Source organism: Oryctolagus cuniculus, chromosome 12 (assembly GCF_051225735.1).
Source record: "Oryctolagus cuniculus isolate XC-2025 breed Fujian yellow rabbit chromosome 12, ASM5122573v1, whole genome shotgun sequence".
Taxonomy (NCBI): domain Eukaryota; kingdom Metazoa; phylum Chordata; class Mammalia; order Lagomorpha; family Leporidae; genus Oryctolagus; species Oryctolagus cuniculus.
In genome coordinates this window covers 74,639,585-74,658,890 of record NC_142878.1, presented here as the reverse complement: position 1 = coordinate 74,658,890, position 19,306 = coordinate 74,639,585, and the positions used below count along the sequence as shown (strand labels likewise).

The 19,306-nt window shown below is 46.6% G+C and overlaps 1 protein-coding gene across 1 annotated transcript in view; it reads right to left on the bottom strand.

The window, feature by feature from the left end:
* The window catches only part of TMOD2 (tropomodulin 2), a 58,439-nt gene that overhangs the window by 13,878 nt on the left and 25,255 nt on the right, over positions 1-19,306 (bottom strand). The window contains exons 5-8 of the mRNA XM_002717767.6: positions 17,120-17,206; positions 14,450-14,580; positions 12,719-12,826; positions 605-748 (exon numbers count right to left, since the gene is read on the bottom strand). Coding sequence (XP_002717813.1) covers positions 605-748; positions 12,719-12,826; positions 14,450-14,580; positions 17,120-17,206 — 470 coding nt within the window. The remainder of the gene's footprint in view (positions 1-604; positions 749-12,718; positions 12,827-14,449; positions 14,581-17,119; positions 17,207-19,306) is intronic.

Sequence of the window (19,306 nt, the reverse complement as noted above, 5' to 3'; positions counted from 1 at the left end):
GCTCAGAGCTGCTGTATTCTGAAGACAGGGAAGGCCACTGCTGGGAAAAAGAAGGTTCCGAGGCACCAGACCTGGCAGCTCACACTGGCTGCTGTGAGGACCTGAGAAGCGCTGAGCAGAGCTGAGAGGGCACACTGTGGTGTGGCCCGCTACTCTAAGTCACACTATCTCCTGGAACTGTCTCGGTGGCCAGCACCAGACTGCAGGAGCCTAGGTCTGCTCCTAGTGGCAGCCTCCAACCAAGGATAAGGAGCTGGAGCCTCCGGGCACGGCCACCCAGCTTCCTCCTTCCAGTCCTAGTCCCAGTGAGAGGCCAAAGCAAGGCTGGGACAGCACTGGGCAGAGAAACTAAAAGGCAAGGAGAGTGGTGGCAGAGCTAAGCTTGTCAACATCCCCTCCGCCACCTCCTCCCCTCCCCTCTGCTACCTGCTGTGCCTGGGGCTAGGGGCCAGCTGGCTTGTCATGTCTCAGCTGCCCCCTCTCCCACTCCCGCTCCCACTCCCACTCCCACTCCACAGGCCAGAAGCTACTGGAACTGCCGCCCTGTGGCCTCTGGCCCTCTCTCTAAGGACCCTGTGAGTGAGCTTGGCCCACCCTTCCTTACCTGGTTGTCGATCTTGATCTCTGTCAAAGTGTCGTTTTCCCTCAGTGCCTCCACCAGGGCCAGGATTCCAGCTCCAGTGATAAAATTAGACTCTATGTTCAGACTTTTCAAGGTCTTGTTTACTTTCAGCATATCTGCAAACGCCTTAGTAAGCAAAAAGAAGTAATTCTGGCAGTCTGGACTTAGAAACTTCACATATCTGCAACATTAATTTAAAAGACACACTGACATAGGATTAAATTTATTTTTATTTTATTTGAAAGGCAGAGAGACAGAGAGAGAGAGAAAGATCTTGCATTTGTAGGTTCTCTCCCCAAATGTCTGCAACAGACAGGGCTGGGCCAGGCTGAGCCAGGACCCCAGAATTCAACTCCAGTCTCTTACACAGTGGCAGGGACCCGAGTATTTGAGCCATCACTGCTGCCTGTGCATTTGCAGGAAGCTGGAGTCAGAAATGCAGCTGGGATCTGAACCAGACACTCTGGTATGGGATGCAAGCATCCCAAGCAGTATCTTAACCTCTGCCCCCAATGCCTGCCCTGGATTACCACATTTTTAAAAGTGAAGACATGTTTTAGAAACCCACTACTACCACCTGTTATCATCGCCAGTTTCATTTAACTTTGTCATTTTTTGAGAAAAGCATTTTAACATTGAGAAAAAAGTAGAAAGGACATCAGCTCAGAATTTTTTTTTTTTACTGTACATGGATAAAAAATTTATCATTGACTAGCCTTTGTGCACTACTGATTTATTTATATTATTTCAAATCATCTATAAACTGAACTTCCTTAAAGATAACTTTTGGGACAAAATCACCAGGCAGAACGGCCAACCCATTGGACAGTTCCAGCTTGAGATGGCAGACTGCGTACAGACACCTGCCTGCTCCCTTGGACTTTCAAGTGTCTTAACCACCACTAAGAAAAGACGCCATCTTTAAGAGAGTAGAACTGTCCCAGGGTAAGAAAAGAGAACAAAGAGCTGGCATTGTGGTGCCATGGTTACGCCACCACTTATGATGCCAGTATCCCATATCAGAGTGCATATCTGAGTCCTAGCTGCCGTGCTTCCAATCCAGCTCCCGGCCAATGCACTTGAGAAGGGAATGGCTGATGGCTCAAGTACCTGGGCTCCTGCCACCCATGTGGCAGATCTGGAGGGAGATTCTGGCTGCTGGTTTTAGAGTGGCCCAGCCATTTGGGGAGTGAACTAGCAGATGTAAGATCTCTCTCTTTCCTCCCTCCCTCCCTCCTTCCTTCTCTATCACTCTGCCTTTCAAATAAATATATAAAGGAGAACAAAAGACCATTATTTCTCTCACTCTCCTTTGTAGCTTCTGAGCAGCCTCTGCGCTGTTTTCCACAGTGGGTGAGGTACTTCCCATTTCTACCAACAGTGCGTGAGAGTTCTCTTTTCCCAGCATCCTCCCCAGCATTTGCTATTTTTGTCTTTTTGATAGAAGCCATTTTAACTGGAGTGAGATGAGACCTCACTGTGGTCTTGCTCTGCATTTCCCTGTAGACAAATGATGTTGAGAATTTTTTCATACACTTGTTGGCCATGTACGTCTTCCATTGAGAAATGTCTATTCAGATCTACCACCCATCCTTAAATTTGGGTTATTTGTTTGTTTTGCTGTTCAGTTGAGTTCCCTATATACTCTGTGTATTAATCCTGTGTCAGATGACAGTTTGCAAATATTTTCTCTCTCCTTAAATTATCTCTCCACTTTGTTGATTATTTCCTTTGCTGTGCAGAAGCTTTTTGGTTTGATATAACCCCATCTGCCCATTTTCACTTTTGTTACCTATGTTTTTGAGGTTTTATCCAAAAAAAAAACTTTGCTCCTATCAATGTCCCAAAATGTTTCCCAGCAATCCCACTACTGGGTCTGTCTCCAAAAGAAATGAAGTCAGCATATCAAAGCCAACACAGAGAAATGGTAAGTGTTTGCCGTGGTGGATATGGTAATTAACCTGATTTGATGATTATACATCATATACATGCATCAAAATACTACACTGTACCCATTAGTATGTACAATTATTATGTATTAATTTTAAAAAGTTTAAAGGCTATTATCTCAAGGCATAGGTAAAATACAGAAAATAGAAAAATTGGTGGAGAAATTAGCACCAACAATGTTGCCTAAGGTAAGTCCCAGCACTGAACGGCTGGAACAGCTGGGGCGGCTGGAGGATGCATGACCTCTCCCTGCGGCTTCCAGGAAAAGGAGTGACTGGTGGCCCAAGCGTCAATGACAAATCTCCCAGAAGGGCCCCTAGTGAGGGCGCCCCTGCTTGAGACAGAACAGGGCAGACAGGCACCTGCTGACCTTCAGGCCACATAAAGTGTGCGTCCAGGACGGGGTGGGAGGAAGTTAGGCCAAGGGTGAAGAGAGCTGGAATGCACTCCTCCCGCAGGAAGCAATTACCATGGAGCATCCTCCCCCCAACCCAGCTCCCCAGCCACACAGCACAGGCTCAACCCACCCGCCTGCAGCTCCCCAGCCACACAGTACAGGCTCAACCCACCCGCCTGCAGCTCCCCAGCCACACAGCACAGGCTCAACCCACCCGCCTGCAGCTCCCCAGCCACACAGCACAGGCTCAACCCACCTGCCTGCAGCTCCCCAGCCACACAGCACAGGCTCAACCCACCTGCCTGCGGCACTTGTTCATTCTTTCAAAATGCTGGCAGGCCTCCACTAAAGCCCAGCAGCAGCCGAGACAACACTTGCCGCCCTCAGGGAGCTCACATTTCCACAAAGGAACTCATCAGAGGGTTCGGAGAAAGATAAGAGAGGCCCCATCAAGGGCGCGTCTATTGGCAAAGCAGAGGACACAAGTGCAGAGGAAATGATCCTGCGTTAGACAAACCAGCCTGTTCTCCACTCACTCACACGAATGGGCAGCCAACAACTGCCGGGCATGAGAGACCAGGCTGATGGCACCCATGATCACCAAACAGGACAGCAACCCAGGAAGGAAACAAAACAAATGCAAGCATTCTAGTTACTATTTCCCCATTCCACCCCAAGGAAAGAAAGGGGGCACTGTATCCAGAAAATAAGTATGTCCTGGCTGTTAGATTTTATTTTATTTTATTTTTTTTTTTTTGGAGATTTTATTTTTTTTAAAGAGAACAAGAGAGATTTTCTCTCTCTTTTTTTTTTTTTTTTTTGAAAATTAAAAATACTACATTGACATAACAGAAAGTATAGACATCCAGAATTATAACACGGGCAAGGCAGAAGATCACATAAGCTAAGGATGTTCCTAAGGATGTACAGGAAAAAGAGAGACAGGAGGAAAACGTTGAAAGAGACAGGGGAGCGATGCAGAAGTCCAGTGCTCCTCGTAGAGGAGTTCCAGAGGGACACACACAGAACACAACAGAACAGAAGGCGTTCGCAGGGAACTAGGAGGGAAACATTCCCAAAGACAAACAGTTATGAAGATTTTCCAGAAGGAAATCACGAGATGCTCAATACAATTAGAGACTCCTGGGGCCGGCGCTGTGGCGTAGCAGGTTAAGCCACTGTCTGTAGTGCCGACATCCCATATAGGCACTGGTTCGAGTCCCAGCTGCTCTACTTCTGATCCAGCTCCCTGCTAATGCGCCTGGGAAAGCAGTGGAAGATGGCCCAAGACCTCGGGCTCCTGCACCCACATGGTAGATGGATGAAGCTTCTGGTTCCTGACTTTGACCTGGCCCAGCCCTAGCTGTTATGGCCATGTGGGGATTGAACCAGTGGATGGAAGATCTCTCTCTCTGTAAATCTGATTTCAAATAAATTAATTTTTAAAAAGAGACAGACTCCTAAATGGACACCCAAGTGAAACTTCAGAGCTATAAGGGAAAAGAGTCCTGAAGTTTCTAACAAGAAAAAAACAGGTCATGTGCAAAGGAACAAGAATCAAACCAATATTAGTCACAAGACTGAAAGGGCCAACAAACAGCAATTTATATTTACTTGGTCACATAATTGGAAATTCTGCTAATAGGTCCATAATTATTATAATCATGCTATACACAAACCATATAAAGTTCAATATGAATAGAAGAGGTTGAAGAAGAAAGAGGTATGGAGAACAGATTACAGAATTGCCATCATCTTTTATAATAGTCAAAAGTTATCTAAGATGAGAAATCAAAGACATAGATTTCTGGGGCAGATGTTGAGCCTAGTTGTCAAAAGATGGTCGTCTCACACTGGAGTTCCTAGGGTCAATGCACCCTACTAAGGCAGACCCTGGGAGACAGCAGGGATGGCTCAGGTAACTGGGTTCCTCTCGCCTACGTGGGAGACTTGCTCCTGGCTCCTGTCATCAGCTCAGTCCAGTCCTAGTTTTTTTTAGACAGTTGGAGATCTCTTTCTCTTTCTCCTCTGTCTCTCTGCCTCTAAGGTAAATAATAATAATAATAATGTGTGCACAAATATTTTCAAATAAGTATATATAAATTTCTACACATTAGTGAGTTTCTATCTTGGCTGCACTTCAGAATGACCTGGGAGTTGTTTTTTTTTTTTTTTTTTTTTGTTTTTTTTGTTTTTTTTAAATATACCAGTGGTTGGGCTTCACCCTAGATGAATTAAATCAGAATCCCAGAGGCTGTGGCCTGGCTATCTGCATTTTTGAAAAGCTCTCTAGGTGAATAATATGCATCCAGGCATGACAACCACTTTAATTAAAGTCATAAAGACAACAGCTAGAAGAATGAAAAGCAAACTGCTAATAGTGATTACTTTTAGGGAGTAAGGAAGTTCTAAGCTATTTTAATTGTTTTATGGTGGACAAGAGGAAGGAGGAAGAGGCGAAGGACGTAACATGATTAGATCAAGGATTTAGCATGAATTAGATCAAGGTTTTTCTATCTAAGCATGACTGACATTTGACACTGGAGAATTCCTTTTCTGTTTGTGTGTTTAATCTGAGAGACTCATCTTGCAGGTTAACTCCCCGAATGCCTGCACACTAACTAGGGCTGGGAAGGGCCAAAGCCTGGAGATGAGAACTCAATCCAGGTCTCCCATGCAGGGGATGGGAGCTCCGTTACTTGGGCCATTGCTGCTGTCTCACAGGGTCTGCATTAGCAGGATGCAGGGTGCAGGAGTCGGAGCTGGGAACCAACCCCGGCACTCCCATGTGGAATGCAGGCATCATAACTGCGAAGTCAAAGAGCCGCCCACGAAGAGCTCTGTGCTGGGGAGCTTGTCCTGTGCACTGGAGATGTTGAGCAGTACTGGTGACTACTAAACGCTGACAGCACTCCCCTCAGTCACGACAACCAAAGGCTTCTCCAGGCATTGCCAAATGTCCCCTGGAGGGCAGACCACGCTGGGCTGAGAACCACCAGACTAGGAGGATAATCGGCTATAATAGTTAAGCAGTTGGCTCGGAAAGCAAAGAAAGCTCAAGGATTTGGGCTGACATGAGGATACACCATGTAAATTAAAGCGCGTTTATTCAGTGCCAGGTCTCGAATTAAAATCAAATGCACCCATTTTAATCAGAGTACCCGAAGGGAGTACATCGGGCCTTTCCTCAGACAGCTCCAAGCTTTGGGGCTGACTTTCATTACCAGAACAACAAAATGTCAGGGTAATCAGGCCTTCACGAAAAACTGCAGCACCTCCTGGCAAGCAGCCAGGTTCTTGCCAATTGCTTTTAAACTTGAGAAAACACTTTTCTCACACTGAACAAAACAGGGGAGACCCAGCCAAACATAACCCCGGCTGTTGGCCCAAGTGCATTTTAGCCCAGCAAATATTTGAGTGTCTACTACATGTGCTGGGATAATAACATCGGGAAAACAAAGACCAGATTCTTTACATGTTAGAGAAATTCACTTTTAAGGAAGTTTTGCTTTCTATGCTTCATGTACTTGTATGGAATTACGATTTTCTGTGCCCCCCGAGCAGCAGCCATGGGAAACATGAGCTCCTGAGCCCTTGAAGAACGGCTAGTCCGGACAGAGATGCGTCATAAATGAAAAGATGCACTGTGAAAGAAAGAATGCAAAATACATTGCATTTGCAAATTATTATTATTATACTGCTTTAAGTAAAATATATTTATTAGGCTAATGTCACCTAATTTTTATTTTTTTAAGGTGGCTACTAGAAAAATCAAAATCACACATGTGGCTTCTATTTGTGGCTTACATTTTATTTACTTATTTTATTTCTATGGACAGTGTTGTCGTGAACTCTTGATTTTTAATGTGGCATCACTGCTATTAAAAATAGCAGCCAGGACATAGTTGGGCCTCTTCTCTTTATTGGCATCCAGTGGGGCAAGTTCCATTAGCACTCATCTGCTATTAATGTGATTACATGGCAGTGCTTGGGACACACTCACATTTGCCCCCGGGCTTAGTCACATGCTGTGCAACATTAGTTAAGTTACTCAATCTCTCGGAATCTCATCCGTGAAGTGGGGATAATGTCATCTCTCACACATGGTTTGTCTACCTGCACAACAATCCCAGAAGTGCCTCGCTGAACCTGGGTTTTTTTGTTTTTTGTTGTTTTTTTGTTTGTTTGTTTTGTTTTGTTTTTTTGACAGGTAGAGTGGACAGTGAGAGAGAGACAGAGAGAAAGGTCTTCCTTTGCCGTTGGTTCACCCTCCAATGGCCGCCGCGGCCAGCGCACTGAGGCCGGCACACCGTGCTGATCCGATGGCAGGAGCCAGGTACTTCTCCTGGTCTCCCATGGGGTGCAGGACTTGGGCCATCCTCCACTGCACTCCCTGGCCACAGCAGAGAACTGGCCTGGAAGAGGGGCAACCGGGACAGAATCCGGCGCCCCAACCAGGACTAGAACCCAGTGTGCTGGTGCCGCAAGATGGAGGATTAGCCTAGTGAGCTGTGGCGCCGGCTTGACCTGGTTTGGAACCTTAAATAGCAAAGTCTCTTGAAGCTCTTGTTTAAGTGCTGATCTGTAATTCAACAGTGAGTAGCAGCCATAAGCAGTGTGAAGGTCTCTATTGCCTGTGTGATAATCAACCAATTTTCTACCTACAGAAAGGTCCTTTCCTGACAATAGCATAGCTAGGAGGGGAGCCATCTGGGGGTGGCTGGGTGTGGACTGGACCAGATGAAGCCATCTAGGCGTAAGGCCAGAGGTCCTTCTCTCTTTCTCTAAGATTAGTTTAACTCTTTGAAAGGCAGAGAGAGAGAGAGAGGTCTTTTATCTGCTGGTTCACTCTCCAAAGGGCCGCAATGGTCAGGAATAGCCAGGCTGAAGCCAGGAGCCTGGCATACCATCTGGATCTCCTATGTGGGTGCTGGGACCCAAGCACTTGGGCCATCTTTTACTGCTTTCCCAGGCCACAGCAGAGAGCTGGACCAGACAGCGGAGCTGCATCAGACAGTGAAGCTGCCAGGACATTGCTCTCGTGGGATGCCGGTGCTGTGGGCAGCAGCTTAACCAGCTGGGCCACAGCTCTGGCCCTGAGGCTTTTCTCTTAAGGCCATACAGAATAAAAATGATTCCTTGCAATCACATAGTGTGCTAATGCTTCTGAGTGAACATGAAGTCTCTTGATCCTAGCAGCAAATTTTTGAGGAAACTGAGGCCCAGAGTGGCTACTGCAGATGTCACGGAGCAGGCAGCCAGCAGGGCCAGGACACAGACCCGCTTCTTCAGGTCTGAAGCCTTCCCAGCCCATCGCCCTGGGAGCCGCTGCCTGATGCCTAAGGCCCAGGGTTCTCGGGGAGCGACTTCACTCCATTCAGGCAACCGTCTGCGCCCAGCACTGCAGTGTTTTCTTACTGAATGCAAAAAGCCTTCCGTGGGGACACGGGGATGCCAGCCACCCAGGGCTCCGCTGATTCTAGCACTGCATTGGAACAATAATTTATAATAAGAGGCAGAATACAGCTTAAGGACTACAAACGGCATCCACCAGAAACCCCTTGCTGCCTCACGTCTGAACGCTAGAAATGAAAACTTTCAGACAGGGCTCTCGATGGAGCTGTCATCGCGTGCAGCAATGATGGAGAAGAACGCCTTCTAAAACCCCCACGTGGTCCCCTTGGTTCCGCTCCTCCCCTCTCTGCTTACCCCAGGCGGGGTGTGTGTGCATGTGTGTGCATGTGCGAGTATGTGTGCCATCAGTCACTGCCAGAATGAAGGCAACGTTTCTGGAAATATCCACTGGGAGTGCTAATCTTCAGAAATCAATGGTAAAATCATATTTTTGTAAACTCATGTATATATATATATATATATATGCTGATGGATACGGATATATATTCATTCTATGGTCCTTTCATTTTAGACTGTATTGTTTTTATTTTATTTTTTGTATTTGACAGGTAGAGTTATAGACAGTGAAAGAGAGAGACAGAGAGAAAGGTCTTCCTTTCGTTGGTTCACCCCTCAAATGGCCGCTACGGCTGGAGCTACACCAATCTGAAGCCAGGAGCCAGGTGCTTCTTCCTGGTCTCCCATGCGGGTGCAGGTCCCAAGCACTTGGGCCATCCTCCACTGCCTTCCCGGGCCACAGCAGAGAGCTGGATTGGAAGAGGAGCAACCAGTACTGGAACCCGGCGCCCATATGGGATGCCGGCGCCACAGGCAGAGGATTAACCAAGTGAGCCATGGCGCCGGGCCCCATTTTAGAATGTATTGTAACTATTCCAAATTACTTTTTTAAAGCAAAGTTATTAACAAATTTGGAAAATGTTACTGAAAAAATCCAGCTCCTAGCATTGTACTTGTCACATGGTAGGCAGCTGACACGTAGTTGTTGCATTAAAAACACCATTGAAGAGGTTATTATTATGTTTGCATTTATTTAGTCCACTTAGAAAGTTCTCTGTATTTAACCTAAAATAAGTTAGATTATTGACACATAGTATTGACAACGTACTATAAACTATCCCTTATCCCTGCAATTTCACCGCAAATAATAAACAGAAGTGACATGTTCTCTCTCCAAAATATTTTTTCAAATCATTTACATACAAGTGTATTGTGAATATTTTGCTGTATTGAAAGCGTATCTACTCAAGGACATAGTATAGAATCATACTCGCCTAAGTCCTTAGACTGCTCATTTCATATTACCAATGTTGTAATTCTGCTGTTTTTCTATTTTAATGTTGGGTTTCAAACTCAACACTGCTTTCACTCTACACATTTAGATATGGGGACCAGTACTGTGGCACAGAGGGTAAAGCCGCTGCCTGCAGTGCTAGCATCCCATATGGGTGCCAGTTCGAGTCCCGGCTGCTCCACTTCCAATCCAGCTCTCTGCTGTGGCCTGGGAAAGTAGTGGAGATGGCCCAAGTCCTTGGGTCCCTGCACCCGCATGGGAGACCAGGAGGAAGCTCCTGGCTCCTGGCTCTGGATCAACCCAGCTCAGGCCATTGCAGCCATTTGGAGAGTGAACCAGAGGATTGAAGATCTCTCTCTCTGCCTCTTCCTCTCTGTAACTCTGCCTTTCAAATAAATAAATCAAACTTTAAAGAAAATGTAGCTAAGTCCTAACAGCTGGTGAAATCTCCGATTTTTGTAGCTTAGTCCTTCTTTTCCATGCACGCTTATTTCCCCCTTTGCTGTCATCACCCTGGGAACAGTGTCCTCTGGTACTGAGAGGCTGGCGGCCCTGATCATCACTCACTTAACAAGTGCCCTCCCAGCATCTACTCTGTGCCCACACCATCACAGGCAGTCGTGACTTTCATAGCATCTGTCTGAAGTGCTAAAATTTAGATCTTCCAAAAAGCACTGACTTTAAGTCAAATCATCAAATCAAGACAACTTTTGTGTTTCCAGTTTCATGCGAGGGCTGAGCGTTAGATGCTATAGAACCATCGGTGGAGGCCCAGGCTCCTGATAAATGACATGTTTCAGCAAATCATGACAGTGAGGTACACAGCTGCATGGTAAGCATCCTGGATGTGGAACCAAAAACCTGGTGGTGAATCCTGGCTCTCCCTCTTACTGGCTGTGCTTCCTCTGAGAAGTTACTTAACCTCTCTGAACTTTAGTTTGCTCATTTGTGAAAGCTGGAACTAATAGCTTTATATACCTCACAATTAGGTGAAATGATACGGATTTCTTTTAACTAAAAGAGTTGACAATTTTAATTTCACATTTCGCAATACAAATGAAAACTGTACCTTTCAAAATCCCACTTCTCCCCCTAAAAACTGTCCTTTCTTTGATAGGAAGGGGGGCAGGTTTTCGTTGTCATGCTAGAAAACACCCCAAGTCCCAGCACCGAGATCTCCTGGTAAAGAAGAGGTGACACAGAACTGCTAGGAAGAGGCCTCCCCTCTTTCCCTATCCATTCAGCCGAGTCATTCCTGGATGAGTGGGCACCATCGGGGACACCCAGGGTCTCATCACTGGGGACCCTGGCGTCAGTGGCACAGGCCTCCCATGGGTGGCCCCATGCCAGGAGGAGGAGGACCCATCACTGACATCATGAGAGGGCCTCCCATATGGGGTACGGGCAGCACACCAGGGCGAGGGGACCTGGGAGGCCGGGGGGAGGTGGATCATGGCCCCTGCAGGAGCAGGAGCAGAGCACAGAGCAGGGGCATCTGTTTTGTTGAGATGCAGCCGCTGTGTCATTAGTCAGGCTCTGGGCCTGCTCTTCCATCCACTTCTGACTATAGTCTTTTACATTCTCTGCTTCCTACCACTGCAGCGTGTCTTTCTCGCTGATGGAGAGTCACATACTGTAGGAGTCAGAGTAAAACTTGGGCATGTTGCTCTGCAGGCCGTTGGCCACTCTGTTCCCCACTGTTTTGTTTTGTTTTGTTTTGTTTTTTTTTAAGATTTATTTTCTTTATTTGAAAGGCAGAGTTTCAAGGAGAGGGAGAGACAGAGAGAGATCCTCCATCCACTGGTCCACTCCTCAAATGGCCACTATGGCTATGGCTGGGCCAGGCTGAAGCCAGGAGCCAGGAACCTCCTCCAGGTCTCCCACGTGGGAACAGGGGCTCAAGTACTAACTAAGGCCATCCTCTTCTGCTTTCCCAAGTGCATCAGCAGGGGGCTGGATCAGAAGCAGAGCAGCCGGGACTTGATCTGGTGCCCGTGTTGGGTGTTGACATAACAGGCAGTGGCTTCACCCCTTACACCACAATGCCGGCCCCGGGATGATACGTTTAAAGCACAGAGATCAGTGTTGGCATTTACTAACTGCTCCAGACATTAGCTAATAACCGGAGGAATAAGGATGATGGTGATGGTAGTATTTACCTGGGTCAAGGAGCGTCCTTACTTGGCTGGACAAATCTAAAATGCATCAGAGCAGGGCAGGTTAAGATGCCACTTGGGATCCCCGCACCCCATATCTGAGGGCCTGAATTCAAGTCTGTGCTCCCCTCCCCATTCCAGCTTCCTGTTAATGCACACGCTGAGCGCAGCGCTGGTCCACATGGGAGAGCAGGACTGAGTTTCTGGCTCTTAGCCTGGCTTGGCTCAGCCTCAGCTGTTACAGGCATTTAGGGAGCGAACCAGTGGATGAGGTTTCTCTCTTTCTCTCTCTCTCTCTCTCTCCTCTGTGTGTGTGTGTGTGTGTGTGTGTGTGTGTGTCTGGCTGTCTGTTTTTCAGTGACTCTGCCTTTCAAATAATAAACAATTTAAAATACATAGAAGGAATGGAGGTTTTGGTTGCTTATTTTTTCATGTCCTAGTTATTCATAAAGTGTCAAACAAGCAAGTTATTTCAAGATTCATTTGTTTTCAAGTATTTTTCAAACACATTAACCCATTTCCAAAGTTAAAACGAAATATACTGTAACAACATGTGCTAAGTTCCTGTAGGGTTTGAGAGGTCATACTTTGCAATGAGTGCAACAGAATGTTACCACAGATGCAAAAGTTTCATTAAATTTGTACTAAGCACAGAACAAACCTAACGATTTATTTAGCCAAACGACATACTTACCTTGTTTCTTCTTCTGAAAAGAGTCGTGCTGACAACATTCGAGTTGACTGAAAGCCCCTGACAGCACTGAAATCTTATGCATTCACTATGACTGCAATTTTCCTTATTAACTGTAAAATACAGATTCGCCGCTGCTGAACCTGTTCTGCGGTGGATGCAATACCCCCGTGACATTTCTAAGAGCTTTACTCACAATGGCCACAGGGTCGTTGCTGCGGGTCGCGGCCAGGCTGAACTTCTTCACGTGAGTGTTGGTCTCCAGCGCCTTCGCAAAGTCCTTCAGGGTTGGGATTGGAATGTTCTAAGACAGAGGAGATAGGAGGCACTGACGAACTCCGCTACAGCCCACCGGTCCACAGCTGTTAGACACCACATAGGTTTAGATGCCTCATTACACGGCCTCCCTGCAGAACCCGGCTCTTCACCCAGTCTCAGGCAACGAAGCTATCCTGAACCAATAGCACCCCCTAGTGCCCAATATGGGAATCTAACACCACGGCACATTCTGGCCTCACCTTTCTGTCTTGCCTCCCCGAGAAATTAGGCACACACTATACTTCCCTCTTCTCCCTTCTCGTTCTCTGTATACTCTGGTCTCTCAGTCCTCCATGCCTTTGGACATGCTTTTCCTGTGAATTTCTTTTGTCCTTTTCTCTGATTAGTTCCTATTCATCTTTCCAAACGCAGGTGCCATACCACCTTGTTTACTGGTTCTCCTAAGAGAATTAAAATTTTCCTTTCAAGTCTTGGCTGCTCCACTTCTGATCCAGCTCTCTGCTGTGGCCTGAGAAAGCAGTACAAGATGGCCCAAGTCCTTGGGCCCCTGCACCCGCGTGGGAGACCTGGAGGAAGCTCCTGGCTCCTGGCTTCAGATTGGCACAGCTGGGGAGTGAACTAGTAGATGGAAGACCTCTCTCTCTTTCTGCCTTTCCTTCTCTCTCTGTGTAACTCTTGACTTTCAAATAAATAATAAAAAAGGAGGATAAAAAAATTTTTCCTTTCCTGAAATTCTGTAACATTTAGGCGCTTATTACATCACGTAATTATCTGCCTGATGTCTGTCTCCTAGCGTGAGTTTTTCAGAGCAGAATGAATGCATGTCACTCATCTTTGTCTTCTTGAGCCCCAAGCAGCGGAGGGGAGGCAGCGAGGGGCACAGCACGAGTCCTGGCTGCACCACAGGCAGCCCTGTGACCTTCGCGACTCAACCTCTTCAAGTTCCAGCACGGAATAGATGAGATGATAAATTTCAAGTATTTGTAAAGGACGTGGCACAAAGAGAGTACTGTATGAAAGGCAGTTATTATCCATTGCTTAGGAACTGGCCCAACAGGAAGGAATAAAACAGACTTTACGTGATGTTCTTACACACACACACACACACACACACACACACCATGTATCGGCAAATGGCATAAAGTGGAAGTGACAATCTGTGACTTCAGAGACCAAGTCACAAAAGGTGTTGTGGCTCCCTGCTTGCTCTCTCCCAGGGCACTGGCTCTAGGGGAAGCCCGGCTGTCGGTGGCCCGAGGGAGAGACCCCTTGGGGGGCCCTGCCTTCAGCCATAGGTGTCAGCGGCCATCCTGACGGCTTTCCCGGTGCCTTAACTCCAACCCCAAGCCGAATCCACAGCTAAACCACTCCCAGGCTGACTTGATACTCCAGGGCTAGGTGAAAGAATAAATGTCCATGGCTTGAATCCCCGAAGTTTGGGAGAAATTTGTTATTCAGCAACTGATACAACTAATGTACCATGCTTAACCTAAGTACAGAGATTCCTCTCATTGCAGAAATTCTAGAAAGCACTTCTTTTTTTTAAAAAAATAGCCACTTCTTTTGAATAGAATTTCTTGCCTCTAAGTCAGTGCCTACAAGGCGTGCCAGGAGGGTGAGCACCAGGAGCCCAGCCACGGTGAAGTACCTTGATGTTGTTGAGGTTGACTTCTTGTAGGCTGGGGTCATTGGCTTTCAGCTGCTGCAGACTCACTTCCACGTTGGTGGGGTTGGGCGGCTCCTCGAACACAGGCTTCACCTTTTCACCTTTGACCACATCTAAAACCCAAGTTTTCATGTTAACAGGAGCACGCAAGGGCTCTCCTATCAAAATCAGATGGCGGGGCCAGCACTGTGGCATAGTGTGCAAAGCCACTGCCTGCAGTGCCAGCACCCATATGGGTGCCAGTTCAAGACCCGGCTGCTCCTCTTCTGATCCAGCACTCTGTTATGGCCTGGGAAAGCAGAAGATGGCCCAAGTTCTTGGGCCCCTGCACCCACATGGGAGACCCAGAAGAAGCTCCTGGCTACTGATCGGTGCAGCTCCGGCTGTTGCAGCCAACTAGGGAGAGAACCAGCAGATGGAAGACCTCTCTCTGTAACTCTGACTTTCAAGTAAATAAATAAATCTTAAAAAAAAAAATCAGAGATGGCATCCCCCTGGGTCACTGATGATGGTAAGCTTATTCTCAATGGGCAGGCATGGGAGCACACGGCCCAGCCACAGTGTGGAAGACTGACATTTCCCAACCACAGGGAGCAGTCTCAGAAGCCGATGCAGCACGGAGCCAAAAGCGAGAGGCCCCGACAGCCCCTGACGTGGCGTGGGCATTCCTGATGCTCCACGGAGTCCTTTCCCAGACCTGAATTCCCAGCCCAGGTCAGGCACGCCAGGAAGACACCATTCTGGGTCCCTTCATCTCCCAAACCTTAATATCCCTTGGATCTAGTCTGTAGGAAGGTATGAGGAAGGGGGGAGGGGAATGGAAGAATTCTCAGAGGAAATTAAAATGCTGGGAATATATATAAAGAGCTAACATGCCAATATACACAGAGCTGCTACAGATCAGTAAGTCAAACCAATTAAAATGAGCAAATAAGATGCTCAGGAGAATCTGCTGTTCAACCAGAAATATATAAAAGTAATTAAATTCCAAAATGGAAAAGTAAGATATCACTCGGTTGAAAAAAAAAAAAAAACAGTAAAAAGAGATATTCAGATTGACAACAATGTGGAAGAAAAAGCTTTCTCACATATTATTGGTGAGAATGTAAACAGATACAAAAATATTTTGAGATAGGAATTTAGTGTTATCTGCCAAAACAATGTTTTATTTGAAAGACAGAGAGAGAAAGAGTGTTCTCATTTGCTGCCTCACCATCTCAAATGCCTGCAACAGCCAGGACAGGGCTTGGCTGAATCTGGGAGCTGGGAACTCAAACTGCGTCTCCCAAGCGGATGGCAGGGAACCAAGTACTCGAGCCACCACTTCCGGCCTTGCCAGGGATCGCATCAGCAGGAAGCTGGGTATCCAATCCAGCGCCTCTGATGGTGACATGGGCATCTCGACTGACATTTAACCACTGGGCTCACTGCCTCCCCTTAGCTATTAAAAGCTAAAGTGTGCATCCTCTATGACCCAGCAAGTCTACATCTGAAGTCCAACCTACAGAAAAACAGCACAAAAACAGAAAGCCAAGTATGCAGGGATGTCTCTTGATATATTATGTATATTCTGATATATTACAAAACATAACAGTAAAATAAAATCTATCAACATGAAAATCATTAAATGAATTATAGCATTTATTCATTTATTTAAAGAATGAAGTAGACCTATAGGTACTGATAGTAAACCACAATCAGAAGAAAAGGGAACAACAATTCAGAAATGTATGCACCAGATAGCTAACAGGGAACATGTTGTCAGAATGTTAGCCCCTTGACATTGAAGCAAAAAAAGTGAGTTTTCATCTTCATGCAGAAGAAAACAGAAAAAAAAACAAAAGGAATATTGCTCAGCAACTGACTAAATGACCCTCTGTCAGAGTTCACAAATACACAACTGAGATTAGAAAGCATCTTCCATCTCTGTCAAACAGAACAAAATATCATTAATGAAAGAGAAACAGTGCATTTCTGTGACTTCTCCCAGCACCTGGATCACATTGTACCCAAATTACCTGATCACTGGTCCATCCCTCGCCTGGACAGATAAGTTCCTTTGGGCAAGGGCCATCTTTAACCTTAGTAACTAAGCCTAGAATGTTCCATAGTCATAGGCAGATGACTGGCGATGGACTGAATGAGTCCAGTTAACTGTGCACTTCTCCAGGAAATGCTGATAGAAGATAGTGGTCTGGAACTCTGTGCCGTACATTCATGCCAGCGTGTCTTTCACATTCTCTAGGGAAGCTGGCATTCAAATTCTGATGGCAAGTTCCATCATAGAGGCAAAAAGACACTCTTGAGAAGGGAGGTTATTCAAGCTATGCAGTTGGCCAACACATCCTAGGAACATGAACTCTGTTTGTACTCAGTGTTGACTACACAACCTTTTAATCATCAATTTTATCTCCTGGCCGAATGGACTCGTTAAGACAGTATGTTCTGGCACAACGCACTGGCTGGTACTCGTTACACCGGCAGACAGCACTCCCATGACTGGCTGGCTACTCTATCCCAGTTGATCACACAGAGCCCTATGATCCTTGGTGACTGAGCGTGCAAAGCCCGCAAGAATCAGCAGGCCTCTCTCCCTCCAGCAACCCCTAGAGGCTCCAAAGCATCACAACACCAGACTCCACCTCAACTTACTTCTCACAGGTCCTTTGCCACCTTTACTGTTGGCTGTTTCTTCATCAAACTTTGGATTGTTGAGCAGATTGTGTACTCCAAGGACGGCTAAAAAAAAAAAAAAAAAAAAAAGACAATCAATGAGCATTAGGTTTAGGGAGCATATTAGGATGTCCATGTTGTTAACTGCTCTTTGAAGAACATTTTTTTGTATCTTAAAGATGCGTCTCCAAGCTCCCCTTTCTTGCTGTGTATGGAACATGGTTAGTGTTAAATAAACTTAGGAAAAACTCCCCATCCAAGTCTAACAGCAATCTTCCCATATCTTTCTGCATCTGAACACGTGGACTCACTCAGGATCCAAGTCACAATGGTCTAGTTAGATCCTCATATTACTGCAAATCTGCTTAGACTCCCTAGTTAACTAGACTCAACACTTTATTCTTCTCATCCATAAAATGAGATGGTATGACCAAGTCAAAGCATTTTTAACATTTAACATTATATATATATATATATATATGCTTTTATGTATATTTTTTCTAGAGACAAAAACAAAGAACATGAGCCCCCTTCAAAGTCCTCACTATCATTCCCACCTCTCAGTACCAAAAGTTGTTGCTTTTTCCCAGTCTAGAGCACCCCAGGTGGAAAATAAAAGAGACATCAGCAATAGCAGGTCTGCTAAGCACACTGAGCTTTTCAGTAGCCAGTGCTACCCGGAACTTGCACCAGGAGGCAGCACAGCTGCAAGAATCAACCCTGGTGGCGCATGACGAAGCAGGGCAGGCCGAAGACTTCCCCGTGCTGGGAAATTTTGTGAACCTGGTTACTGGAGAAGGATCCCAGGAGAGCTACTCTGTCAGCAGGTGGCAAAGGGACACTCCTGGGATCCTCACCTGCTCCTTTGTAAGCTACATAAGAGGAGGGAGGAGCCAGCACAGCATGAGGCAGTAAGTTAGGAGGGTGACCCTGGAGCACCCGGAGCTGCAATCCTAACCACATGAGTTGGCAAGTTACCAGACACCTCCGGGTCTCAGTTTCCTCACAAGTAAAACAGGAGTACAGAGAGATGCCCCATTTGGTACCCACAGGCCACTGGGACCACACCACAAACCTATCGTCTTGCTCTGGCCTTACACTCACCAACAACTTTGCCAAGTTTTTGTTTGTTTGTTTGATCTGTTCCCCTATGGCTATGGGTCCACCCTTGCCACCCTGCTCCAATCCAGCTGCTAATGCTACTGATAAGATCCAGTCCCCAGACAGGCAGGGCTGAGAAGCTGACTCCAATGGTGACCACCAGAGTTCCAGCCAATCTTGGAGGTGCTATCTTGGGTCAACTGCCATTGCTCATGGGCTACTCTCAATCTTCTAGAAGATGGTGCCACCCACATCTCTCTGCTTCTAAGGAGCACGTGGTGATGGAGGGAGGCTGAGTAAGGGGGAGCAAACACAGCTTTCTATTTGAATTGTCTTCCTGGTCTCACTGTATAATTTCAGAACCTAGCATCTTCCAAATGATAGGTGTTTCCCTTTCTCCTTTCTCAGGCATGTCCTGGGAATTCAGCCTCCCTTTGGGCAGTTCCAGTGGAGACGACGAGGCAACCCTTGGGAGCAGCAGTAACCACGACTCACAGGCTCACAGGGCTGACAACCAGTCGCTGCAGAGCACTCTCCTCCCCAGGTGACGCAGGCACCTCAGCTCCCGCACTGACCTCTGGGGGAGCTTCCGACACTGACACTGACATCATCAAGAAGGAACGAGAACTAGGGAGATGGCCGGCTTGCTTTAGAATAAGGCAAAGCTGCTTTTGCTGGAAGGAGAGCACACAGGAAACACCACACGGGGCAGCACCGTGTGTGCGTGTGTGTCTGTGTGCGCGTGCGTATACACATACACATACATATATACACACCCATCTTCCAATGGAATCAAAGTAAGAGCTCTTGCTACAGCTGTGCAGTGGCTTTTAAAGCATCTCTCTCCTGTGGTGCCCCGGTAATCCGCATGTGTAGGGAGATGGCATACATGTCATGTACAAATACTCTGGCATATGCAGGCAATCTTTCTCACAGGCCACACAAGACATGGGAGATGGCCTAGGTCATTAGGGTAAGAGACTGACTTTTCAACACGTACGAGGGCATTTCAAATAGTGGAAGACGTACATCATGAAAACACTATGCATCGATTTCAAAACTTCT